Source organism: Zosterops lateralis, assembly GCF_965231275.1.
Source record: "Zosterops lateralis genome assembly, chromosome: Z".
Classification (NCBI taxonomy): Eukaryota; Metazoa; Chordata; class Aves; order Passeriformes; family Zosteropidae; genus Zosterops; species Zosterops lateralis.
The window spans coordinates 327915-354929 of record NC_139800.1 but is presented as its reverse complement, the minus strand read 5'-3'; the positions used below and the strand labels follow the sequence as shown (position 1 = coordinate 354929).

General features: G+C 49.8%; 1 protein-coding gene across 3 annotated transcripts in view; it reads left to right on the top strand.

The window, feature by feature from the left end:
- The first annotated feature begins 1144 nt into the window (after positions 1-1144).
- Positions 1145-27015, top strand: part of LOC310922704 (E3 ubiquitin-protein ligase NEDD4-like) — an 86917-nt gene continuing 61046 nt past the window's right edge. For 2 of the 3 annotated variants that reach the window (XM_083883447.1, XM_083883446.1), the window contains exons 1-2: positions 1145-1236; positions 26898-26971. In XM_083883447.1, coding sequence (XP_083739573.1) covers positions 1189-1236; positions 26898-26971 — 122 coding nt within the window. In that variant the 5' untranslated portion in view covers positions 1145-1188. Of the gene's footprint in view, positions 1237-21883; positions 21928-26897; positions 26972-27015 lie in introns of those variants that run through there. The other variant, XM_083883448.1, reaches the window with a different exon arrangement.

The following is a 27015-nucleotide window of genomic DNA, read 5'->3' as shown; positions in this document are numbered from 1 at the left end:
CTGGCCTACAGACTGCTGTGGAATCTCCCCAGAAAAAGGGATCTCCTTTTTCCCTTTCTGCTCGGCTCTGTGGAACAGAAACAGGTACAAATTACCTGAGCACACAGAGGCGGGCTGCTGGAGCCAGTGGCAGCTGTCTGAATGCCCAGAACAGCCTCGTGTTGGGCTGTGGTGACACATCTGACACATCTGTCCTGTGCCAGCAGCTCCACGTGCCTTTGGTAACACGCTGTGCGCTCAGAGGTAAATGGATCAGAGCACAAACGTGTCTGGGCACCGCTGCCTGGAACTGCCTCAGCAGCTTCCACTGAAACACCGCAACGCCAGGGGACACCGAGGGATGACAAACGTGCCCTGTGGGGCACGGCTGGGGGCAGAGCCCCCTCAGGGGCACTGAACAAATCAAAAGCATTTAGAGCTAAAGCAGGACTCGACTTTGCCCAGAAGTGCCCTCGCCCCAAGTGCCCACAGTGTTTTATTTCCCTAAAACCCGTGATGGCCAGGGAAGAAATGCCACGGTGAGCGACCACCCCCGACTGCTCCGGAGAGCCGCAGGCGGCGGGGACTTTGCTCCGGCCCACCCCGGGCCCCAGCGGGGACACATCCCGGGACACATCCCGGACACATCCCAGACACATCCCGGGGCACATCCCGGTCCGGAGCCGGGAGCGCTCCCGCATTCCAGGCCGGGCTGCGCCGCTCCCGCCCACTGGGGGGCGCCCTCCCCACGCGCCCGCTGCCCCCGCGCGCCAGATCCGCGCGCGCTCCCGACCGCCCGCCCGCCCTGAGCGCGCGCGCCTGCTCCTCGCGGCCCCTCCCGCGCGCCCCCGCTCCTCGCGGCCCCTCGCGCCCCTCGCGAGCGCGCGCATCCCTCGCGCCTTCCCCTCCGAGCGGCGCGGGCGCGGATCGGAGCGGATCGGAGCGCGGCCCCTCCCGCGCTTTGTGCCGCTCCCCGCCCGCCGGGCCGGCCCCGCGCCCGCCCCGCCCCGCCCCGCCCCGCCGCGCTCCCCGTCCCTGCGGCCGCGCTCAGCCCCGGCCCGCGGCGGCGGCGGCGGCAGCGCGGGCGGCCCCGCCCCCGGCCCCTTTCCGCCGGGCTCGGCTCCCGGCGCCTTCCGCCGCCCGCGGGCCAGCGGTAGCAGCGGCAGCAGCAGCAGGAGGAGGCGGCTCGACGGGCCCGGGAGCGGCTCCATGGCGACCGCGGCGGCGGAACCGGTGTACGGGCTCTCGGAGGACGAGGTGGGTCGGCGCGGCCGCGGGGCTGGGCTGGGCTGGGGCTGTGCCGGGGCCCCGCCGGTGGCTGGGGCTGGGGTTGGGGAGCCGGGCGAAGGTCGACGGTCGGTCCGGGAGGGCGAGCACTGCCCGCCCCGCGGGGCTCCGCGCCCCTTCCCGGCTGGCCCGGCCCGGCCCGGCCCGGAGCGCCGCCCGCAGCCCCGGCAGGTGCGGCCCGGGAGCCGCGGAGCCCCCCCGGGCCGGGCCGGGCCGGGCGGACAAAGAGCCGCGCGCGGGGGCGGCCGCCCCTCTCCCTCCCCCGGCAGCGCTGCCGTGTCCCCGGGGAGCGGCCGTGTCAGACACCGCCTGGCCCCGGTGCAGATGGGGCTGATAAGCGGGGTAGGACCCGCGATAACTAATCGCCCTGTGCCGGTGTTATCAGCCGGTGGCTTCTGCGGAACCAAACAAATCATGCGGGCATGAGGAGAACAGTCCGGTCTACTTTAGGTGAATGTTAAAAATCTTATTTACTGCCCTTTTTGTTTCCTTGCCTCGGTCAGGTGCTCCTTTTCTTGGGAGCCGGTGTCATGGAGCATCAGCCATGGGCAAGGCTGCGTTACCGGGCTGTGGTTTCGGGGTGTCCGCTGTTAGCAGCGCACGGATTGCTTTTATTTTTACAGGACTGAATAGTAATTACAACGGCATCGCTTCCGGTTCTGTGGGGCTGAACACAACGGGTGATGTGTCAGTCTGTTTGTAGTGTAGAAGAATCTGACATTGAAAACATCTTCTGCCTTGTGAAGCTGACAATGTTCCTTACCTGGTGTATTTGAGCGGCACCGAGCCTGGATGGCTGTAACGTTTAATTCTCATTGGGAAGGAGGTTCCTGGGCACAGGAGTGGGTGTTTTGGTAAGGGGGGGTGCCGTTCTGTTGTTGTTAAATGATAAGCTGAGAGCAGAGTGATTGCAAATGCTCTGTGTGTGTGAAGGCAGGGGAGAGGAGAGGGCGTTGCAGGAGCCTTGGGTGATGTGGAGGAGAACCTTCTCCTCGCTGGGCTGTTTCCATCAGCCTTGGCTGGCAGCAGTCCCCAGGCGGCTTCGGGCAGCGCCGGTGCATTGCCCGACCCTGCAGGTAGCCGGGCCCGCTGCCGAGCCATCTGCAGGGCCCTGCCTGCCCCGGGGCTGCCCGAGGGCCTGCGGTGATCCTGCCCGCTCCTGGGCTGCCACAGGGGCTCTGGGGATCCTGCCTGGGCTGCCGGGGGGTTTGCACAGGCTTAGGGAACAGCCAAAGGCAGTGGGGTCTGCTGTCCCAGCGTGGGCATCCCAAAACATTCGACTGGAGGTGCTTTTGTGCTCGTGTTAGCCTGTGTGATCTGTGAGGGAAAGGGAAACGTGGAGCCTCCCTGCCAGGACCCGGGGAGGCGGCTGAGAACAGCTCTCTGGAGCTCGGCTGCTGCCTTTTCTGTTGTGCGTGCGCTTGCTGTGTCTTTTGTCCCTGCCTCCTGCCTCGACATATGCTGGTACTTGCACAGAATGCTAAAGAGAAGCGGATACAGGGAGAAATCTGCTGGCTGCTCTCACCTTGGCTCCGAGCTGGAGGGATCTGGGGAGAGCAGGGGCTGTTTCCTGCCATGATGCTGAGCCCCAGCTGGTGCTGGGGACCTGGCCTGTGGAGCACTGGGCAAGGAGATGTGTTTGTCCCTCACCTCCCGAGGTAAAGCCAAGCTGTTGGAAAAGGAGCTGCTGAGGAAAGAAAGGCTCTGGTCTCTCAGCAGTCACAGCTGCAGTGATGACCACGGCCACACTGCCTGAGGGACAGGAGACTGGGCTTTGTTTCCTGCTTTGCTGTGCATCTGGTGATGCTGGACACTTCTCAGGAAGAGCAGTGACCATCTAAAACTACAGTGGCAGATAGGATGGAAGAAAGAGGGAAAAGAGACTGAGGGAGGAGTGGCATGGAGAAGGGTGCAGGTGATACTCACAGCCTGTTGGGCTGTAGTTTCATGACCCTGAGAGGCTGACTCACGGTTGAGTCTCTAGAAATGGGCAGAGGAGGGGAGGATGGTCTCTCAGGAAGGAAGGCTGTGAGAAATCTCTAGTAAAGGTAAAGCTCAGGAGGGCAGAGGAAGGTGTGATGACAGTTCTCTGCGTGGCTGGCTTGTGTGGGTTATGACTTCCCGCTAGCATTGGCTTGGACTTGGCTCATCATTTTTTGGAAAGCAGAGCTCTTTTAGCTGTGAGAGAGCTGCGAGAGGCTGAGTTGCTATGTGGACATATTCAGCCTATTCATTTCCTTTGTTCCTGCCCGGGTTTGAAATGCAGTTTGCAGATCTGTTGTAGATGCGTTTTGGAGGGCTTTGAGTTGGCCTTGTGCAGTGCTTCCACTCCTGGCACATTTGCTGATTGGAAAATGCAGTGATTTACATGCGGGCTGGACTTGCTGAGTGGCTCTCCAGGGAGACAACTTAGCAATCTCTCCTCCAGAGCAGAGCACAGGCTTCCCTCCTGCCTGCACAGCTGATGTGTGTGGTGGGCGTGGGGCAGGCAGGGGACGGGCCCTCGCTCATCCCCTGGGTAGCTGTGCTTCATTCACACCCTGCCTTCCGTGGGGACATTGTTCTCTTTTGCCCAAGGACTCTGATAGGTGTTGGAACACCAGGCAGTTTGGGGATTTGGGGATCACTGACTCACAGGGGATGAGCCAACCGTTGCAGTGTGTTATGGCAGACCAGGCTGTGTTCACAGATCAGCCTCCTTGTGAACCTGAACTGCAAAGTGTTTTATATTAATTAGTTAAAATGAGTTGTAAACCAGATTCATATCCTGCCAGTTTTTCACAGCACTGGGCCAGGCTGCCCAGAGGGTGTTGGAGCTGCATCCTTGGGGCTGTTTGGGACCATCGGGACACAGGCCTGGGCAGACACCTCTGGCTTGAGCAGGGACTGGGCCAGGTGACCTCCAGAGGCTCCTGCCAACCTCAGCCCCCTTGTGATCCTGTTAAATAAAATTTATACAGGCTCCTGGAGGCTTAGGCGCTTTCATGCAATCTCTAAATATCAGTGTATATAAAATCTTCAAGCCTTTCGTAGCGGAAGATATTTGTGAATGAAGTGCACCTCCTGTTTGTTTCAGTTTGGGTTTCTTGAGAGTCAAATGTTTCCCACACAAATCCACAAACATTTTGCTTTCTCAGTGTCCTTGGATGGAAGCAAAACTTGCAGCTCCTTGGATCTTGTTTGCTTGAATAAAAAATGGAACTTCAGAAAAACAATCCTTGAAGAGTGTCTTTTTATACTTTAAAATATTAGAGGAAAAAGAGGTTCATATGTGAAACTGCTCTTTGCAGTTCCAGCATTCTTTTCTTTTCAAGTTCTATTCAACTTCTGTGACTTGTGATTGAGTCAATTGGAATTAGAAGCTTCCTACTGAGATGACATTTTGTCATGCCTTAGAAATTGTCAAAAGGATCTTATGTTCCTGAAAATATCTCAGTGTGTGAGATACAATCCCATATGCCTCAAGATTAATAATTCTGCATGTAGTCACTGCAGCCTAACCTTTCATCTTAGTTCTTGTGTGCTGTGCTGGACAAAGCCTTGTGCCTGAGGAATGAATCCTGAAGGATTTCAGGACCTCAGGCGCACCACCTGTGTGGTGCTTTGCTTTATTGTCACACACTTTGGGGAAAGGGAAACAAAGCCAGCTCTGAGTATGATGGAGATGGTTCCTATGGACAGGATGAATTCCTATAAAGCACAGGCTCACCTGTATGGGATCGGACATCAGGGTGAGGAATGAGCCAAGATTTGTCACAGTGGTGCTGTGGTGGATAAACTGACTGTCTGTGCAAACTGTTTCAGACTGAGGCTTTGGGAGTTTGGCTTTTGTGCCTTGTGTTTACATGTTCCTGATGGATTTGTTGCTCTGGAATGATCTCCCTCGAGGGTGTCTCCTTTCCTGGTACTCGAGTGTCATGTTAACGGATCCGTGAGATGGGGCTGTGGGGGCCTCCAGAAGATGTTATTGCTTATGATCAGCAGGATTTACTGGGGAGGAAAAGGGCTGCGACTTTCCCTCCCTCCCTGGACTTGGTGACAGCAGTGACATGTGGGAGTTCAGGCCTGGATTTCTCTGCTTTGCATTTGAAGCAAACCATAAACTTAGGAAGTAGTGGCAATGCTGAGCTGTTGGGGCAGTGTCAGTGTTGTAGGTGGTTGCAGTTGAATTTCAGGTGACGTTTCCTGTTGTGTGGTCTCTGTGGTGGGGCTGTACCTTGTTGCTGTGCTGGCACAGCCAGGCTGTCCCCACGGAGCCCCTGCCAGGACTGGTGCTGGGGACGGGTTCCAGAGCCGTGTCCCTTCATCCTGCTGGTTCCCAGCTCAGCTCCAGGAGCAGCGCTGGAGCACCGACTGCTGTGGCACTGGGAGAGGGCTGGAGGAAAGGCGCTGGTGTGCTGGAGGAGCAGCTCGTGGGCAGCTGTGGCTCCTCAGCTGTGGGGTGGAAAGGGGCAGTGAGGGGGGACCAGTCTGCCCAGGGATGCACCCTGGCCCCATAAGCTCCAGCCCAGCCCACTGCTGCCTGAACCTGGAGGCTTTACATGAAAAAAACCTGTGAGTTCCTTAAGAAGACGCACCCTTTGTCACCGCCACTGCACACAGACCCTTTAAACGAGAGCTCTTGTTTCTGCTCTGAATATTCCAGTTACATAAAAGCCTCTCTGCTGTCTGAGTGTGAGAGGGGCCTCCCTTGGTCACAGCACTGAGAGTGTCTTAGCAATAAGCAATTCAGAATAGTGACTTTTTTATTGACCCTGGATTGTTTTTATAGACTCTAAGTGCACTGGCTTCAAGGATAGTATGTAAACATTAAATGATGATTAAAAAGTCCAGGTAAGGAAGCATTTCATAAATGACAGGGCTTGCATATCTACTTGTGTGGCAGAATATCAAAATAGGCTGTGGTTCTCAGGAGGTCAATAGATTTTTATAACAGCCTGCATTTTAAACCAGCTTTTGATGAATTATCGGCATATTTTGGTCACTAGTGCTGACACTAAGTAAATTCTAGTTTTATTATAGAATGACTTTAAAGACATTTAAGGAGGCTTGTATTAACACGAGGCGTCTGAGAGAGACAAGGAGTGTTAGTTTTAGCTGTATCCCCATTCAGAGATGGCTCTGTCTCCGCTGGCTGTTGTCCTGTCCTCTGAGGGATGCAGGTACTGCAACCCATGGTCGTTCCGTTGCTGCCTTTGGGAAGGGGGATAAAGCATTCCTTGGGTTCCGTGTGAAGGGCTGGCCGATGGAGGGCACTGTGTAATGGGAAATGGGAGCTCGAGGTTTTCCTCTCCTCCTGCACAGAGGCCATTTTCCTGGGAAGCAGACATGGACTGTGAGCTCCACACCTGTTGCTGAGCCGGCACCTCACCCCCGGGGCACAGCTTGTGCTGGGAGTTACAGTTAACAGATCTCTGACGGGATTTTTGTGTTTTGTTTTGAAAATATCACCAGGCAGGGTAGGAGTGCCAAATGAGCTTATCTGTCACAAGGGAATCGGTCTTAGGATGTTGTGGGAGGAATTCACCCCTGCAGCTTCTAGGCTGGAGTTGTGTCTCCAGCCACTGCAAAGTTCTGTGAGATAAAATACTTACCCTTTCTGGGGCAAACACAGCTCCTGCCTGCACAGCTGCCCCGGGATCCAGAGGCCACATTGGACTGGTGCTGTGGGTGCAGCCTCTTGGCAGCTCACTGATTTCTGATAGATTGGGCCAAATTGACAACCTCTCACTCCCAGAAGATGGGATGGGACCAAGACCTTTGCTTAATTAAACTCTGTGCAATATAAACTGGGGCTTTCTGGGCAAGCTGGAAACTTCCAGGCCTGGTAATAGCAATGAGGCCTGGATTATCCAACAGCTTCACTCAACAGAAAGCCGTAGATGTGATTACAATGTGCAGAAGTAGCTTGTTTTAATTACAATTAAATTTTGGTGTTGGTGAACAGAGAAATCTCATTCGCTTCTCTAAATTTCTCCATCTTTTGCTTTCTCTGCTACTTCCTCTTAAACGTTTCATTGTGTTGAAGAGGAGGGTTTTACTGTAGCAGTAGAAGTGCTGCTGGGCAGCTCTGTCCCCTTGTGGGAAGAAGTGCAGTGTAATCTTGTGTACACTGTTATTTTGGGTAAGCTGGGTAGGAATGTGGCGCGGGTTGGGTGACTCCTACCTCCAGCACTGGGAGGAAGGAATGTGGTTTTACTGCTGGTGTGCTCAGCTCAGGACTGGAGCTGCTGCCAGGTCAGTGCTGACACCTGACAGGGTTTACCTGGGACTGGAACTGTGGCTTTCAGAAGTGTTTACACACTGTCACACCAACTGTTTCCAGCATGGGGTTCTTGAGCTGCCCAGTTTCTAGTGCTGGAGTGTTTCCTTCCCCTGCTCCCTGTGTCTTTTCCTCTCCACTGCCAGAAAGAAGGAAGAAAACCAAATCCTTAGGAAAGGGATTGTTTTCTGTAGAGAACTAGTAATTAATTTAAAAATAAGAGATGTGGCTAAATTGCACAGGCCTGGAAGCTAATTGCAGTTAAAATAGTTAAAAATAAACCAAGCTACAAAAACAACTCAAAGCCCCAACAAAACAAATCCAGAAACTTGATTTCTGAGATGGATTATGGAATGTAATGAGAGGTATTATGTCTGCCAGGTGATATCTTGACTGGGCAACAGACTTTCTGCGTATACTTGTAATTGTTCATTTTTTTTCCTCCCTCCATTTAACCATAATTCCTCTGCACTGGCAGGCTGTAGGTGCTTGTCAGAATCCTGATTTCTAGGATTTAGGAACCTTGCCTGTAATCAAAATAAATATCTCCATTCGGGAGAGCACTGGCTATTCTGAGGAATCACTGCATGGATGAGCTGGATTTGCCATTGAGCCATAGCACCTTATTTTTGTGCCTCACTGCACGGATCAGTGTGGCTGTGTTGGTGTCCTGCCAGCTCAAGTCAGGTTTTCCTGTTTCCATGTAGTTTATCTGCTGGAGAGGAGCAGAACAGTTTGGAACAGGGAGCACAACCATGCTGCCCGCTCTCCTTTGGCACATCCTAGTGCTGAATAATCCTGGCTTGAGGCTGGAAGTATGTTCCTGTAATCTGTGTTGGTTTTAATTGAGAGCAGTTCACAGTCTGACTCTCCTTAAGCATCTTTACATTGTGTAGATGATCACACCGAATTCATGGTGAGATTTTGTAGGGAATGAATGAGAAGTGTGCAGGAGAAAGTGTCCTGGGATGACTCCCCCATGGATGGTCTGTTTGAAAATTAGTGTGGTGGGGAAAATCTGCTTTTGGCCTCTTCCTGGTGGCACTGGAGGTGCAGTTTGGAATGTGCTGCTCTGGAAGCCATGTGGACAAAAATGAAGTCCCCACAGAAGTGTTGGGTTTTGAGGTGGGAAGGGAGAAGCCAAGCCTGACACGGTGGGTGATGGGAGACAGTGCAGGTGTCTGGAAATGAGGCTGTACTAACTGCTCCCATCAGAGGTACTTTAGCCTGATTTGTTCAAATGAACCAAATGTGGAATTTTGGGTTGGGTATTATAACTGTCTCCTTGGCACTGGGCCCTTGTGGCAGAGCTGGGGGTGTGTGATGTGCTAAGGACCTTCAGCTGGTGCTGGTTTCAGTGATTGATCCCAGGACAGTTCATTTGCACCTCCACCCTTTACTTGAGCAGGGGCAGTGGAGGTTGGTGGGTTCTGGAGCCATCCAGTGGATTTGTGCTGCTGAAAGAGATGCTGCTCCCTCCTGTTCACCCTGGGGTCACTCGTGGCTCAGTATGAATCTGCAGACAGCATCCCCTGTCTTTGTGGGGCTGTTGAATTGCAGGAACTTCTGGAAAGTCTCTTCTGATGGAAGTCTCAGGTATGTGGGGTGGTGGTGGAGGGTGTATGTGGGGACGGTCAGGCACCTGCTCTCTGGGGGCCATGAGCTGTGAACTTGGCAGTGTGGGTTTCATGAATCCAGAGCTTTGGCCAGAATCCTGACCCAGATGAAGTCTGTGGCAAGTTTGTGTAAGAGCAGCTCATCTGTAAGTCATATGGGAATGTGAAATGGATGAGTTCTCTAACAAACAGGTGGAGTTTTTGACCTTTCTTTAACTATTTCTTGAGTTGCCTGTCCCTGCTGTTTGTGGTGAAGGGAGTGGTAAGAGGGAGAAGTGGTGTGTGGACAAAACTGAGTCTGGGCTTTGTGCTTGTGCTGATTCAGTCTCATTAACAAAGCAGCAGCTTTGCTGCACAGTGATGAGCAATGGACTTGCTTCTTTAACCTCTGCTTTTGGTACAGTGATGTTTGATGTATTATACAATACTGGCTTGGCCATTGTTTGTAACAGTTGAGCTGAAAGAACTTGAAAATGCTGTCTTGGACAGGTGTTGCTTTAGTGGACTGAGCGAGAGCATATGGCAGTGGTGTACCTGCAGCTCCATTTTACAGCTGTGGGAATGGTGCCATTGTTTAGAGGTGAGGGTTGCAGGATCCCCTCCCTGCCTCGCTTCATGTGTGCTTTTTCTCCCCTGCCTCTTGTTCAAATGCATCTTGGTGCTGAAGTTTACCCCCATCCCAGGGGATGGGTGGACACTTGAGGTGGAGAAGTGTCTGATCCAGGGCGTGTGAGTCGGGCAGTTCAGGTGCTGTGCCACAGCCAGGGGCATGTTCTTTGCACAGCCTGCACTTGTCTCAGATAAGCGGTGGAGGCACATGTTTGGGTGGGTGCTAGAAAGACCTCTGTAGTTATCCTTGTGGCTGTTTGGTTTGTTTCAGTCCCATCTGGTCACTTAGTGTTTTATTCCTTATGTCCAGTGTCCATAGGAAAACATTCATTCCTCAGGGTCAGGTAAATTCCTGTGCACGCCCGGCCTGGCCTGTGTGTGAATAACCACTCCTGCTCCCGTGGCCCGAGGAGGCACTTCTTTCGTTCCCTGTGGGAGGGAGCCTCGCTGTGCGGTTTTCCCCGGCAGGGCAGGCCGGTCCCAGCGCTGCTGTGACACACCTGGGTCCTGCCGGTGCCAGTGACTCAGTGTCCCTGCTGCGGGAGCCGGGCTGTGCTGGGGCCGCAGGGAGGGGGCGAATCCCTTCTCTGTGGGCACTGCCTGGCCCTGCACCCCAGCAGGAGGGCTGGTGCTCCTCACCTCCTCCCCTCGGTGCCTCCGGTGCTGCTTCTCGCCCACGGTTCTGGGGCTGATCCTCCCCTGCCAGTCACGCTTGCTGAGAGGCTTGGAGGAGACAAGTGAGAGCGTTCTCATTAAAAACGAGCTATTCCCAGGGGTTTGGTAGCCTGAGGGTACCGGAGGGGTGTTTTCCTTCCTCATAGGCAGCTCTCTGGCTGCAGCCGTGCCGTCAGGACTCCAGCAGTGCCGCTGGGCGCTCACTGGAGGCGCAGCGACCTGAGCTGGGCAGGAAGAGGGACAGCCTTCCCCTGGCCACCCGGGAGGCGGGGTGAGGGTCTGGAAACCAGAGCTGGATGTGGGACTTTAGGAGAGATAACGGGCAGTGAACCTGAATGGATTGTTCTCTTTTTAAGGTAGCACTGTAGATGGTTTTTCCCGAATTTTCTTTTTTTTTTTTTTTTTGTGCAAAGTGGATTATCCTTATGCTTCTGTTGCCTCTCTTATCCAGAAGCTACTTCTTGTTCTGTGTTCTAATTAGCATGATAAAGAATGTGTTGCATTTTCCTCCTGCCTGTTGAAGCTCAGATTTCACTTATCCTTGTTTAGGGGCCAGCCGCATCCCAATGTTGGTGTCTGTGCCGCTCTGGAACCCCAGAATGGGACAGGTGGGTGCAGCAAAGGCCAGCAGGCCCCTCTCTCCTGCAGATGCTGTGCTGGGCAGGTCTGGCCAGGCTGGGAGCAAGGTCAGAGTTGTTTTTTCCAGGGATATCCTGCAGCTGTACTAGAGCTTGTGCCAAATCAAGTCACACACTCAGGTTTTGGTTTTGTCTTAACTAGTTTCTGTTGTAGTTTGAAAGTCAAACATTGTAAAGCAGACTGCTCTAAGTGGTTACAGGGTGTGGATTACCTGCCAGGTCATTTGTAACCGTGTTCCTGCATGCCCCTAATGCCAGATCCTGACAGAGCCCCTTTGGAAGCTGTTGAAACCAGGGGCCCTAAACAGCTGTTGGTGATTGGCCTCAAAGTCTGCCCAGTTAAGGTGCTGGAGTTTGTAGCTAATCTGTTTTCAAGTCTTATAGTGACCTTCTCCTATCACGTGCCTACCTGTGTCACTTTTTTCCTTAGACTGTTGTCCAAAATTTGGCTTGGAACTAGTGCATATTTAAAAACATTTCAGTCACAGCTTTAGTCACTGTTTTGATTGACATTGTTATTAAAGAAATGCCTCTTAACACTGCCTGAATTGATTTAGCAAAACGCTGAGTGGTTTCTTCAGCCTGCTGACATCATGAGAATTTACCTTTAATCCCTTGTGCTGCTGTCATTTTATTTTGGGTCTGGTCACTTCAGTTCTGAGCTACTTGTACCTGCATTTCATTCCAGTGGGGGATGATCAGCTGTAATTTGGTGCAGGTACCCTGGGCCAGTGCATGCTGCACAGCTCTCAGCAGCCCTCCAGTGTCTGTGCCCTACAGGGGGTGAGGTTGTTTCAAATTCCCAAAACTTGGGCAGGAAGTGGATCCTGTGCCAGAGGGAGGTCAGAGGTGAGTGCTGAAATGGCTGCTGCAGCCTGGACCTGGTGAGGGAAAGCAGTGAGCACTCACTGCTTTTAGTCACCTCTGTGCTGGACACCAGGACTGTGGCATTTGGGAAGGGAAATTGGGGTGCCTAGGCCGGTGTCACTGCAGGCTGGAGCACACGGGGGTCCCCAGGGTGGTGTCACTGCAGGCTGAAGCACACAGGGGGTCCCCAGGGTGGTGTCACTGCAGGCTGGAGCACACGGGGTGTCACTGCAGGCTGGAGCACACAGGGGTCCCCAGGGTGGTGTCACTGCAGGCTGGAGCACACGGGGGTCCCCAGGGTGGTGTCACTGCAGGCTGAAGCACACAGGGGGTCCCCAGGGTGGTGTCACTGCAGGCTGGAGCACACGGGGTGTCACTGCAGGCTGGAGCACACAGGGGTCCCCAGGGTGGTGTCACTGCAGGCTGGAGCACACGGGGTGTCACTGCAGGCTGGAGCACACGGGGGTCCCCAGGGTGGTGTCACTGCAGGCTGGAGCACACATGCCGATAGCCAGCCTTTGATAAGGCTGGAATGTGCTACAGGAGCTCTGTGTGTCATTGCTAGCTGTTGCTGTGGAAACTGGCTGGTTTTGGTGGTTGAGCACTCGGCATCTCCTGATGTTTATTGGGAAGGTGGGGCAGTGCTGTAGCTCATCCCCCAGCCTGGAATCGCACGCCAGGGCTGCTGGACACCAGGGTTGTCACGCAGGTATTGCTGGATGTGTGACCTGGGGTAGCTGCCCTCAGGAGGTCAGACAGGCTCTACCTGTGTCCTGGGGCTGGTGTGGCTCCCCAGGGCATGTCCTGCTGGCTCTCTCTGGGGGTGCCATGGGATAGGCTGACCCCGAGGCTGGGGTGCTGTCCCTGTCCTGGAGGTCAGAGCTGACAGGAACTCCCTGCCTCCCACAGCTGGCCTTTGGTCCAGACAGGTTGTATGGGGAGAGCTGGTCAGGGGGAACACGTGTGTGTTTGTGCTCCCTGTGAGTGTGCTATGCCCAAAAATCCAGGACCTCTGTGTGATAAAAGCTGTTCACAGCTCTTATTCCTGAATTCCTCTTGCTCTGGCATTCGCCTGGGTCTTGTGTTTCCTGTGGATGTGGTTGGTGGTCTCGGTTCTGCTGCCCCTTGTCTTCTCACTCGTGTCCCTGGGGCTCAGTGTTAAACTCAGGAGTGAGCAGAGGCTGCAGGGCCAGCGTGGTAGTCTTTGCTGTGAGGGGCTTGTGTCCAGCAGTGGGGGCAGTTCTTGACCTTTGGATTTCATCTCTGATCTCTGGTTGCAGTCTGTGCTCTTTGTCTTCTCAGAGGTGGTACTCCCTGCAGTTTTCAGGAGAGTTTAAGCCCTTCTCCACTGTCTAACTGGCCATTAATGTTGTGTCAGTCCTTGGAGTGCTGCTGCTCAGACTGGAACATCCTTGCTGTTTTCAGTGACACTGAGGAGATTTTTCTTTCTGAGAAATCTCGACTCCTCCAGTCAGATGGAAAGACAGGATTGTGGGTAAGTGAGACAGAGGACAAGCCGCACTGTGTGATCACCTCTGAAAAGCTTTTTTGTGGAGAAACTCCCCTTCCCCTTCTCCTTCCTAATATTCCATGAGTGCTTTCAGTGCCTGGAAGGTGCCTTAGAGGCAGGAGGTACCTGATGGCATAGGACAGGGAGTACATTGATTTACTGGTTTTTTTTACAGTTTTCTGACCTCACTTGTAGTTTTTAGGGAAGGCTGGACAAGGAAAAATGTCCAGATTGCTGTTTGAGAGCTGGGAGTGTTGGAAGAGAGAGCACTTTGCTGCTCTGGATGCAGAAATATTGGCTATTCCTATCAGAACATAGCACCAAATTACACAGTAGGCTTTGTGTGCCAGTGAAGGTGTCTGCTGAAGGGTTGGCCAGCACTCTGATTATTAAATAAAAATTACCCTTTTGCATTCCAGCAACGACTTGGGACAGACTAATTGTGAGAATCTTTCAATATTCCAGCTTGCTCCAGTTTAGTGGTAGCTCTGGCCTGGCTACTGTGGGCAAATTGGGAAGAGACTAAGCTGAAATGCTGCCTCTGAGATGGTCAAAGCAAAACAGGATAAAGTTGTTGCAAAGAGTTGAAGAGACAGTAAATAATATTCCTTTCTCATTGCTGCCCTGCATCTTTGGCAACTTACATGTTGTGCTGGGACCTCATTTTGGTTTAGATGTGTTCCCATCTCTCGGTGGTTGTTGGTTACATGGGAGGAACTGGTACTTTTCCTCTAGCATCCCTCTGAGTTCCTTTGTCTGGATATTGGAGTTTTGTGCTGTTCTTTTTTTCCTCATTATGAAAATGCTTGGGGAAGAGAGAATCAATCCCCTCTGCAGGACACCTGTTCCATAGAGCTGTTCCTTGGCAGGCTGGTTCTCAAGGCTGGTGACTTTCAGGCTTCCTTCTGACAAGGCAGGCTGGGTCTTGTGCCACACAGGTTGCTGCCTTTTCCTTGCCCAGGGCTGGAGCTGCTCCTGTTGTCTCTGCGGCCTGTGTTGGAAAGCAAGCTGGGGTTCAGCAGGTATTGGCTAGTCCTGTGTGCCAGGCTGGTTCCCTGGGTTTGGAGGCACTGCCAAGGCTCTGCAGGGACATGCTCAGTGCTCACTCATGTTCCTTGCAGAGCTGGGGATGAGAGGGGGGCTTTAGCACACTTGGAAAACAGGCTTTGCCTCAGTGGTGCTCTGTGTGTGCCCAGGGCTGGTTCTCCCTCTCCACACACTCTGAACTGGGGGAATGCTGCTCTTGTTGTCTGGGTGACCTGCAGCAGGGAGTGGGGAGTTACCTGATGCTGCAGCAATTGTGTGAAATTACTCTGATGCCACAGCAGCTCCAGGAGGTTTGGGTTTTGGTTTTTTTTCTATTTTTGCACCTAACTTTCTGCTTGCTGAATAAATCTGAACACAGCCACCCTCATTCATATTTTGGATCTTGTGCTTTAACATGGGCTCAGTTTTCACAAACCAAACTGCTGACCCCAGTGTGGTGGTTTGGTTTGATTTAGTTGCCCTCAGGGCATTGCTGTGCTTGGCAACTTTGGATTTTTTGCTGATGACTTTAGCGCTTTCCTTAGTGTCAGAAGTTCCTTACCAGCATTTGTGTTTTCTGGAGCTGTTACCTGGTCTTTGGAGCAGATTTTGCTGTGTTCAGTATAAGCAGCTGCAATATGGGCTTGGATACAGGACGATACCATCACATGGAATGTGTGAGGCTGTATGTGTTGTGGAGCCCCAGCCCATCTCCAGTGGGAGCCTGTTAAAGGAGGCAGTTCTGTGCCACTGTCAGAGTTTGGGCTCTGCAGCTCCAAGCTGCTTTTCTCCCTTTGCTTTGGTACAGCGTGGCCACCATTTAGCAGCACAATTGGACTTTGTGTAGATCATCTTGTTATTTCTGGAAGGGGATGTGACTTCATTTAAACCTGCCTGGAGGAAACTGAGTTTGTTCTTCAGACTTGTGGTAATTTGTGTGATCCCAAGAGCTTTTCACTGCTGTACTTCAGTCACTGTAATATGCATCTGTGTTCTTGGAAGAAAAATCCTGTTCTTTATTCCCAAGGTTGTTGACTGAGCTCTCTAAAAGTCCTTGTGGTGTCAGGAGCAACCAGCCCTGTGTGTACCTCATCATCTCTGCAGGTAGCAATGGGATACAGGGTCAAGAATAAGCAGGTAGAAGCAATAATTTCATTACACAGCTGGTTGCTGTGGAAGCTGATCCACTACCTGGAACTTTCCTGAGGAATTCAGCATTGCCGTGCCCTCTGCTCCCTTCCCTTTCTGCCTCTTTGAGGAACATGCATCTGTGCTTCCCCAGGACAAGGTCCTGCTCTGGGATGCTGAATGACTGACCCTATTGCAGCTCTTCTGCAAAACATGGATTCTGAATGTGCCTTTTGTTTGGGGCACGGAGCCCCAGTTTGCATCCAGAATGCCTGGCAGGACACAAAGTGCCGCCTTTGTTTTAGATAATGAGCGGTGAATATTTTAATGAGTGTTTCTTAGTCTAGTCAGTGTCAAGTACCATTTTGGGAACAAGTGACTGAGCTAACCTCTGGGCTTGGTCCAGCAACGATCCATTTATTGACAGAATGTCACAAATTTTGAAGGAATTCCACATAAACAATTAATACAACTAAAACCCAAACCAAACAGCCACCCCAAATCTAACGACCAATGCAAGCAGCACTCCACCCCCCTAAAAAATCCTTCCAATCTTCCACCATCAATATGTATGCAGAAATTATTGATACAAACCAAAAAAGTGCTCGGTAGCACTATCACTGTATTTGTTTTTCTTTAGTCTGTTCTTTTACAGTAAAAGACAAGCAAATTCCATTAAAAGAAAAATAAGCCTTTAAATTAAGGTAGTACGTACTTTTCTTCCTCTTCAAAAGCACCTTCAGTGCATGTATGCATAGGAGAGAACTGCAGCTGAATTACTCAGTCTCCTGCATTGGTCATATTCTTGTTAATACTTTTTTTACTCCAGTTATTTTCCACACCACCCTAAATTCTGTTCTTATCTTTGGCTGTTTGTAACATACCCCTGTGTGTCAGTGGATGCACTGGAGAAGCAAAGAAGATTTCCACTGTGGGATTTGTCCTTCCAGCCAGGAGGGGCTGTGTTTGCTCCTGCTCAATTGCCCAAATCTAGTCGGCCTTAAGCCTGGATTAGTAACTGAACAGTTTTCTCCTTCTTTGTGAGACACTATAGTTCTCCCTGCAAGAGCCTGCTCGCCCTAGGCTATCCATTTATATGACAAATAAATACTCAGAATGAACAAAAAGAGTCAAATCTTTGTCAAGGGCTGCTGTGTTTGTAAAGTGAACAGGAAAGGAAGGGGGAGAAGGAGGTAGAATGTGGTGTGTAAGTAGGTTGGAAGCAGCAGAACTACAACCAGGGTCCAAAGGCCTGACATGAGGCGTTTCTGGTGAGAGCAGATCCCTTCCCCATCGACTGGGCCTTTTCACTGCTTTGAGTCGCTGGTTTCTCTCCCCTCATCTGGGCAGAGGCTGTAATGGAGTGATTCTTCCCCCAGCTGAGAAATTCTTGGGGAGCAAAGCTTTAATGGACAGGAGGTACTGCTAAAGGCTATGACTTGTTATTCTTTTTAAAAAAGAAACTTGATCAAGATGAAGGAGCCAAAGGAGTGAACTACTGGAGTGACTGACAACACCACTCACTGAAATGTTAATGTGTTTGGAAGAATTTTTTCACCAGGGGAGGTTGGAAACTCATACAGTAACATTAATTATTAACTGCAGCCAAGAGCTGGAAGATCTAATTTAATTTCTGGTTGGATAATAGGATGATTCATGCAACAAAACAAACCGTGTCAGAAAATGAAGTGTCTCTGTGAAAACTGACATTCCCAACTTGTGCTCTGAGCTAAAGCTACTGCAGGTAAGCTATTACAGCAGCTAAAACATGAAAAGTACAGGCTGAATTCCCTGCAGATGTCAGGCTGTGATCAATAGGAATGAGGAGTCACTGCCTTCTCCAGTCTGAGCAAACCCACCTCCCCCAGCCTCTGCTTCTGCCCCCAGCACCCTTTGCCCATTGAGGCAGCCTCTCACATGAGTAAATCCATTTCCCCAGCCTCTGTAGAGCAGTAACAGGAGCACTGCCTCACATCAGACACTCCATGGGCTGTTAGGAGAGGGGATTGTGGGTTCTGGTATCCCAAAGTGGTTGCAATGTAACCAGCTCTTCCCTCTCTGAGCCCTTCTCCCTCCTGGCGTGTCAATGTCCATCCCCAGGGTACCTGAGCCTGGTGTGTTTTTGGGACTGAAGAAGTTCAGAGATATTTCAGGTTTTAAGGGTTCCACTGGCATTTCCTTGTCAGTTGGTGTAGTTTTCCTGCTCTCAAGGTTTTTCCAGCAAAGCCTGTTTAAGCAGCTCCTGTCTCATCTTCCTGCAGGTGAAAGAGCCAGCGGTGCAGCTCTGGGCTGTGGGTGAGTGCCGTGGAATCAATCCCCGGAGTTATCTGGGTTAGAAATGAGCCTCCAATCACAGTTTATTGTTGGATTACGGTTTTATTGAATGTGTGTTTTGTCATTAAACAGTGCAGCCACCAATGGTTTATGGTCTGGAATCGTTAAATGTCTAACAAGAATATAGATTGTGGTTACATAAACATGTTTGTGTCATCTGTTGGCAACTAGCTGGGTTACTGGAGTGAGTGCAGCTCTACCTCCCCTGTTTGACACAGGATCTTTACTTGTTCTGTGACACCTTCCACTAGCCCAGGTTGCTCCAAGGCCAGCCTGGCCCTGAGTTGGGAATATCATTAACCAGAGTAACATCACTGCTGAATTTGGGTGGGGAGCGGGTATGTCTGCTGCCTACTGATGGAGGCTTTTGGGTAAATTGGTGGATTTTTGTGGGAACTGATAGTCTAAAACAGCATTACACTAAATTGGTGTGCCATTTCACATAGGAAAAATGAAGGTGATTGTGTTAGGTATAAGGCATAATTTTTCACTTTTTTAAAAGTTGGGGTGTTAAGGCCCTAGTGCATTTCGTGAGATCAAAAAACACCAGTTCAGGATGATTAATGATTTTAAAAAAAAAGAACTAAAATGTAAGTGTATCAGAGGTTGATTTAGTGAAAGCTAAAAACCCTTGTGTTGTGCTAGAGCAGCTGCTTTGAAAGCAAGTCCTCCTGTCAGGTCCTTCTGTGAGTCCTTACTGCAGGCTGCTAATTGGGAATTCAGACCCTTTCTTGTTACTGGCCAGGGCTGTCAGACATCCACTGGGGACACGGATTTTCAGTGGTTCTCTTTTGCCTGGTGAGTTTTGAAGTACTGCTGGAAAGTAATGGATCCGTGTGGGCCCTGACCTGAGGATAATGAGGATCTGAAATTAAACCAACCTGCCTTGTTCTTTTGCCAGTGTCCTGACACTGGCAAAATCCTACACAGAGAATCATCGTTCCTTTGTTTTATGGTAGCTTGTGCATGTCAGAAAGTGGGGTACTTGTTTCTATAAAACCTTGATGTTTTAATTAATCCGTTTTCTTTCTGTGTCCCCAGAGGGGGGAAGGAAAAGAAGTTCTGTCAGACTTAAATAAATTTTCTGTTGAAATTCACAGTAAATGTTCAAATTGATGCAGATGGTCTTGGTGCTGGTCTGTCATGCAATATCAAGATTAGATGTGGGTTTTGGGATGGTTTTGTTGTGGTTTTTTTTTTATTTTTGAAGCTAAATGCATAAAGGAGAGTCACTGTCAGGTCACAGATTGCTGCAAATGCACCAGTTACTCCCAGTCAAAGCTTTGTTTAGGTTTTTAATAGCAGCGTGTACCAAATGCTTTTCTTTTTCTCTGCTCCCACCAAAGATTAAACACTTGTCCAGAGAAAAGCAGATGAAGGTTTCCTTTGGAAAGGGAATTTCCTAGACTGTAAATGCATGGCATGTACAGATGATTCAGCAAATACACCCTCCTGCCCTTAGGGTGTTAGTGGGCACTGTGGTGTCGGGTTGAAGGTTGGACTTGGTGATCTTGGAGGTCTCACCCAGCAATAATGATGCTGTGATTGCTGCCTGAGGCACTGGAGAGCTCAGTCAATGAGGTTGTGCAGAAAACAATGTTTTGCTTACATGAATTCTTTTATAAGAATTCTTTTATAAGATATAAACAAGTCTGAAAGTTAAATAAGGAGAAAAAAAAACCCCAAACTTGTGCAGTACGGCAGGTCCATTAAATGAAAATTCTTTTGCATCCTCTTAGGTATTTCCAAAGCTCACAGGCAGCCCAGCTCAACACGCTTGCTAGAATTGCCTGAGTATATCTTAACTGCGTGGAGTTCAATTTGGGTTTCTATAAAAGTAGATGGCAATTCACTTGGAACACTTAGTTTTTGAAAACAGATAGTAAAGATACTTTGTAATCAGATTTTAACGAGGGCAGTGCTGTGGTTTGAGCCTGTTTGTTCATGGTGTGCTTTCAGCCCTGGGTTGAGCATCTGGACTCCTGGTCCCATGGGCTGCCACTGATGTGCCGGTACCTTTGATCCCTGCACCACTCCTGGTGTCTATGTTCTCACCTGTTCATTCCAGCTTTGTGTGCTCTTTTCTGCTGCTCTGTCCCCATGGAGGAGCAGCATCATTATAGGGTCCCTCTAAGACAGATTTGTGCCTTGATGAAATTCTGCCTGGTGTTTTTGTCTGCTGAGTGTGTCATTCCAGCCAAGGAAAACATGGGTATAGTCCCTCTTCTTCAGAGGTCTGAAACAGGACCTAAATCACTGTTGTAACACATGTAATATTTTTCTGTTGTGAGCTTATGAATGCCACAGTTCTCCAAACTCTGCAGTTCTTTTAATGCTTACTGGTGTTTCCTTGATCTTATGATTCGTGCTGTGTGAGAATCCTTGTTTGGCCAGGAGAGCTCTGGAGGACCAGGTATGCTCCATGAACTGACCAATGCATTGTAGCCAGGAGGGTCTTTATGATCCAGACTGCACAGCCTTCTTTTCTCCAAGAGCTGTTAGGTTTAGTTGCTCTAATTTTGTGATTTGTGGAGAAAATAATGGGTTTTTCACAAATACATTGTATCCTGCAGCGAGGGTTGAGAGCTCTGTGGGTAGAAAAAGGTACAATTTCATTTACTCTTGGATTTGGTGAGGAGGAGTGTGATGAGCGCATGCAAGGACAAAGTTCTGAGCTGGGTTCCTTGGCTGCATGTGGTGAAACTGGAAGATTTTGATGTCCCTGCTTGAGCCAGATGAGTTGTTAACCAAGTGACATTTTGAGTTTGTTTTCTGTGCTGAACTTGCAGAGGAGAGTGGAGATTTGGGTCACAGCCCTGGTGCATGATTTTGTTTGCATTGCACAACTGAGATTTTATCAAACACTGTTGGCAAAATTTCCACTGACAGATTTAAGATTAGTAAGATATTGCAAGAATTATAGGGGAGACTTACCACGTTCTGTTGCTGTGGCCTTCAGAAAGTCACTGTTATGTCCTCAGAGATGGAGCTGTTTCCTTGGGGTGCTCTCAGCTGCCTTCCCTGGGGGTGATGGTGGCAGCCCTCCAGACAGGGCACCCCACTTGGATTCTCCCTCTTGGGCTGCCCAGCATTGATTGATGTTGGGGAGGTGCCAGTCAGAGCAGGGCAAGCCAGTTTGGGAATATCTCTGCAGGGAGGGTGATGTGGAATGGCTTCCTAAAGCACTTTTTTTTTCACTCAGCCGTATGTGGATTGGTTTAATCCACCAAATGAAAGTAAAGAACCAGCTCAACTCTTCTGCCATAGAACTTGGTGTCAGTTACTGGGAGATTTAGGAGAAGCCTAACATGGTTATTAGACTTCCCGTGGCCAGCACTGGCCCTTAAATAGATGACACATACTTGATTTTGCTTTGGAACTGCAGATCTTGGTTGATTTTCCCCCTGCAAACAGGGAGAATTAAGAGCAGGGTGTGTTTGGGTGACTGCGTGTGTAGCACACCGGGCTCTATGTGTGAGTGTTCATTCCGGAAACCAGAAGTGCCACAGTTAAAACATTGAATTAAAGGTTTGTTGTCTTTTCCATTTGGATTTGTTTTGCCACCAAAACACTGAGTTAAAGATCTGTTATCTTTTTTAGTATGTAATGTTTTGCAAACTTTCAGATTTAATAAACCTAGAGTTGAGGTGCTCAGTGGATGAAACCGGATTCACAGAGTCTCTGCGTGCAGGTAACATTCCAGTGGGATCTGGTTTCTCTCCTGGCAGCCAGTGGAAATTTACCTCGCTGGCGCCTATCACGGGTTGGAATCAAAAATGTCTATACAGAGAGAAGAGGGGGAAAAAAAATCCAAACACAGCCCAACCAACACTCCCCCACCGTGGCTCAGGTGAAGCTCTGTCCGGGTGAAACCCAAGCTGGCTGGCCTTTCCCCTGGTTGCCTTGGCGATGGTCATTTATTGCCTCCGCGGCTGAACTTCCGCGTGTGCGTGCGGAGCGGCGGAGCCCGGCGGAGCTCTGGCCTGGGGTCCCAAGGTAAGTGCAGCTCCAGGGCCACGGGCTGTGACACAGCCTGGCATCCCACACGGGCTGGCTGCCGCTGGGAAATGGGAGAGTGAACCTGCCCATCGCGGGGTGTTTGACTCGGAGATGGTTTTATATACCTTTGGAAAAGCACGTTAAATGTTTAATCTTCCTGGGCTGCGTGGCAGCTGTTCAAATATTGGTTTGCATTGATCCAGCCGTTGTGCCTTTCACACTTGTCTGTTCATTTAAACGAGTCAACCTTCTAATTTTATACCCCCATCGATTGTTATTTCAGGCTGTTCTCTTAATGCGTACGTTCCGTGTGTCATGGGATTGTCTGTCCTGTTGGGAGCTGACATCTGCAGCTTTCCTTCTTACACCGGGCTGGACTGCTGTGGCTTTCTTTCAGCGTTCATTCAGAGCATACAGATGTGTATTTCCACAACTTGTTCAGGTTGATTTTACGGCACTTCTGTGCGGGTGTAGCTGGTGCTGGCTGAGCTGCCTCTCCTGGATCACCCTTTAACGGCAGCATTTCCCCTGCCTGTGGGGGAGAAGGCAGCTTGGGACACTGAAGAACATTCCTTCTTTTCTGCTGTCACAACTCTTCTCTAAATTCCCAGCTCCAGGGTATTTTACTAATCCAAGGGCAGGACTTAATAAGTTCTCTTTATGTGAGTGTTTTAATGGGTCTTAGAATTACTTGGCTCCCCAGAGCAACTGCAGAAAGTGAGTGCGGTGTGTGTTTAACAAAGAATTAACAAAATGTGAATCATACAGGTAATTTACATACAAAAGTCTCCTAAATCTGGAAATACATCTGTTTTCCTTCATCTTTTCTGAGGTGAATTGAGGTTTGTTCACTGTTGATGAAGTCTGGGTTTTGAGCTATTATAGGCTTCCAGTTCCACCTAAATAAGCTGAGTCCTCTGAACTGGCAATGTGAACTGCAGCTAAGGGAACACAACCCGTGTAAAAGTTATCCTTCAGCAAAGAGGAGAACTCTGTAACCTTTGACATGTTTGGGGAAGGCAGGAATATGTAAACTTCATGTTAATGATTGGACAGAGCAGAAGTCAGTGCGGACGTGAGGAGCAGTGAGGCTCAGCACTAATAGGTAACCAGCCCCTCCAGGGCAGGCTGCTGCAGCAGCTGGGGAGGGAGGCTGTGTTTGGGGACAGACAGCAGCGTGGGCAGGGACAGCTGCAGGAATGTCCACAGCCCCACAGCCATCCCCCCCTGCATTCCCAGGATTGAACCTCAGTGCCCAGGACAGCACTGCTGGGAATTCCTTCTGCACTGGAGGTGCCAAATCCAAATGGGGCAGGAGTGGAACTGCAGCATCGGCTCTGGGGCTGCACAGAGCACAGCCTGGCCTCTGGATGCAGGAGCCACCCAGGGTAGGGAGTGGCAGCACCAGGAGCCTCTTCCAGGCTTATTGTGCTCCAGGCAAGGCTGAAATAGGATAGAAAAATGTCTGTGGAATGAGCTGAACTTCTTTCAAACTGTGCTTCAAAAAGCAGCTTAGGATATGTGCTTTACAAAACACAGGGAATTCAGTGGAATACAAAAATTGCAGAGTCAGGTGTTCACTCCCTGCACAGGTGAATACAGTTTAATTCCCAGACAAGTATTTTTTCTGCTATGTAATTTCAGCTCTGAACAGAACCAAAGATTCTTCCTTGGCAAATGGCAACTCAAGTGGCAAGTGACTTCTGAAGCCTTGTCTCCCTGTAACTGTTCCCAGCTTGCCATTTCCTGCCTCCTGATCTCTGTGATGCTTCAAGGAGGAAAATTTGGCTGGTCGTGGCAGGATGGGGTGGGATGATAAACAGACGAGGGTGGGTGCAGGAGGAGGGAAGGAGTATCCCAAGATTGTGTCCTGCAGTGTGCAGTTGCCTCCACTGCTTGCTGACTCAAAGGGGTATTGGATACTCTTGCCAGAAAATGGGAGTTTGTGTTGGGAAATTGCTCTTTAAGAATATGTTAGATGATTGATCACTGATGGAAGTCTTTCAGTCAGGATATTTAAGTGCCAGTAGATTGTTCTCTGCAGCTTTTGTGTGGATCGTGGTCTGGACAGTTGGAGTCTGAGTGTGCTCAGCAGTGTCAGTTCATGTGGGACCTGAAGCTGTTCAGCTGAGAGAACTCAGACTTACACCATTGCTTCTGGCATCTCTTTCCGTTTTAAGTTACAGCCAAGCTAATTAAGCAAGTGCTTTTTTAGAGTCCCAACAGAAGAACCATCCTGCTCCAGTCAGGAACCTGTCCCTCATCCGCTTGCACTTCCCATCTGGTGCCTGGGGCAGGGTGTCTGTGTGGCTCAGGCGCTGCTCTCCCCAGCAGAGGAGGAGCCCTGGTTTCCCTGGGTGTGGCCTTGCTCCTGCTGTGTGTACCTGGTTCCCGGACTGAGTCCCGCTGAGCTGTGCCGTGATCAGCCTTGTTTCCCTGCCTTGCTTGCTCTTGTTTGTTTACTTGCAAATTAGGACTGCAGCTGTATGTTTGTGATCCTTCAGCCTCGCTCTCTGCCATGGATCCCACTTCTCCCTAATCCTCCCAGTCTGTCTCCTTATCCCATCCTCTGCTGGTGCTGGGGATCACTTTATTGTTTGGGCTTTGGATCCTGGGTCTTCTTGCACAGAGTTTTTCTGCGGTTAGCGATCTTTGTCACTGTGCCCTGGGTTTACAACAAACACCAACCAAAATCCTAGTTTTCTTGTGCAGCCTTTTCAGAGAGGGCTGGGTGGAAACCTGCAGCAGGTAATTGGTACTCTGTGAGTCTCAGGCTGTGCCCAGCCAAGCAGTCCTTTATCTGATTTTTTGGTGGACAATGAGGTGAGATCACAGCTATTGCTGTAATAATTTAACTCCTTTTTTTACCTGGACACGGCACACTTGGAGATAAAGGAAGAAATTGCAATGCAAGGAGTCAGCAAAAATTAATACATGTAGTGCATATGGTAGACCTCATGACTAATTGAGGAGGTGGTGTAATTATTTTTTAAAACATTACATATATATAATATATATAATGTATATTACATATAATTACATATACATATATATTATATTACATTGTATTATATACATATACATATATATTATATTACATATTATATATATATTTCATGCATATGAGAATTGGAACAAACATTTGCAAAAGCACTTGTTCTGCTTGTTGAATTGGAAAATTGAGGAGAGGCTGAGAGCCTCCTTGGAGGGAACAGGGTCAAAGCTTCTGGGACACTTAAAGTGGCTGTAACCCTTCAAGTATGTTTTTGAGAATCTATTTAGATCATCTGGAGCATCATCTTTTGTATCTTGCAAAACACAGTTAGGGATCCTCCAGTAGTGGGACCTCCTCTTGCCTTTTTCTCTTTTAAAGGTGGTGGTGGGGATTGTTTGTGTTTTTCTTTGATTTCTTTTGAATCAGTTAATGTGCAGAGGTGCCCTCAGTGCAGGAAGAAGGTGCCACTCCAGTGAAGTTGATGTTGGACTTTGCTAGAGGGAGTCTGAGTAGCACTGTTAATATAGAAACAGCTTTGCAACTTCTCCTCTAGCTCTACTTCAGTGAGGTCTGAACAGTCTGAGTTTCTGCTTGGGTTTTTCTAGGCTGTCTTCTCTTACTGAAGGAATTCTCTTGATCACAATTTGCAAGTTCATTGCCTTTTGTATATTAAAACTGCTCTAGAAAACCAGGCACATGGTACATAGGAAAAAACTTCAGTATCCACTAATACTGAGTCCATTGAATTGTTTTTTTTCACTTGCTGTTTTGTTCATCTCTCAGGGAAGCTTTGGGCTCTTTTGGGGAGAAAAGTCCTGTTCCCTAGTCAGAAGCTACCTTGCAGTGTTAAGTGCAGCTGGGGGAAACACCAAACTCCAGGTTTACAGGAAGGATTTGTGTCTCAGTGTTGTTTTAGTGCAGCCCAGTTCCTGGGGCAGGACGTGCCAGGGTGGAACTCAGACAGGTTCAATGGGACTGTTGTTCTCTGATCCCCTGGCCGTGCCTCCTTCCAGACGGGTGACTTGGGCTGCCCAGGTATGGCTTTACTTTGGGGCTCGTCCTGACCTTCCTCACAGTTGGAAAACTGTGCCAAGACAGCTGACAAAGCTGTGTCTGGCTTTCAGCTGCCTAAAGCAAACAGTCCAGGAGAAGCCTGTGGGAAAGTGTAATTGTTTTGTGAACAGGTTTCAAGGAACGGAGTCTCAAGTTACTGTAATTGAATCCAGTATCTTGCAGCTCTGGGAGGCTTATCAGAGGAGAGAAGGTATCACTGATATGGGGACTGCAGAACCTGTTTCTGTAGAAGCCTTTCCAGGTTTCATTTTGGTGGCCTCTTTGTGTTGCTCAAACAGGGTGGAAAAAAAAAACAAAGTAAAAAAAGGCCATTTTTACTGATGTTCCTCAGGCGCTTCATGTAATGAAGTGACACACTGAGCATCAGGCTGCTGCTCCAGTGATGTGCACCTGCAGGACTTGCCATCTGTCAGGGAATGCTGATTTTGAGCTCTCCACGTTCACCAAGGTGGTGAGACAGGCTTAAAAATTTTCATTTTAAGGATTTATTTTTAACCGTGCAGCCTCAATTTTTACATCACAGACATCTCTCATTACTAAAGTGTTATGAATAATTTCCTTTGTGTTTGAAGAGCTTTAGTGTCAATGCAGAATGAATTTGTGGCATGTGGATCACTTAGGATGTGCAATGGCCCTGTTCAGCAAATACCCTTCTACTTTTATTGCTATTATTGTTACAGTATTATCACTATGATGTTATTACTGTTATCTGCTCTTTCTCTGCCTTTATTGAGCTCTTAACAGCTCTGACTGGAGTCATACTCCTCCTGGTTGGATTCCAAGAGACACTTCTCTTCAAATCCTCCCTAGGAGAGGTTCCTGCTGTCTTCTAACCTCTTGTTGATCTTCCAAACGACCCACAGAATAAACCTGAACCCCACTTTGTTTTCTGCTGCAGGAGGAGTCTCGCATCCTCAGGGTGAAGGTGGTTTCGGGCATTGACCTGGCCAAGAAGGACATCTTTGGAGCCAGGTGGGTGTTTGGAGCGCGGTCGGCGCGGCGAGGGCTGCGGTCCC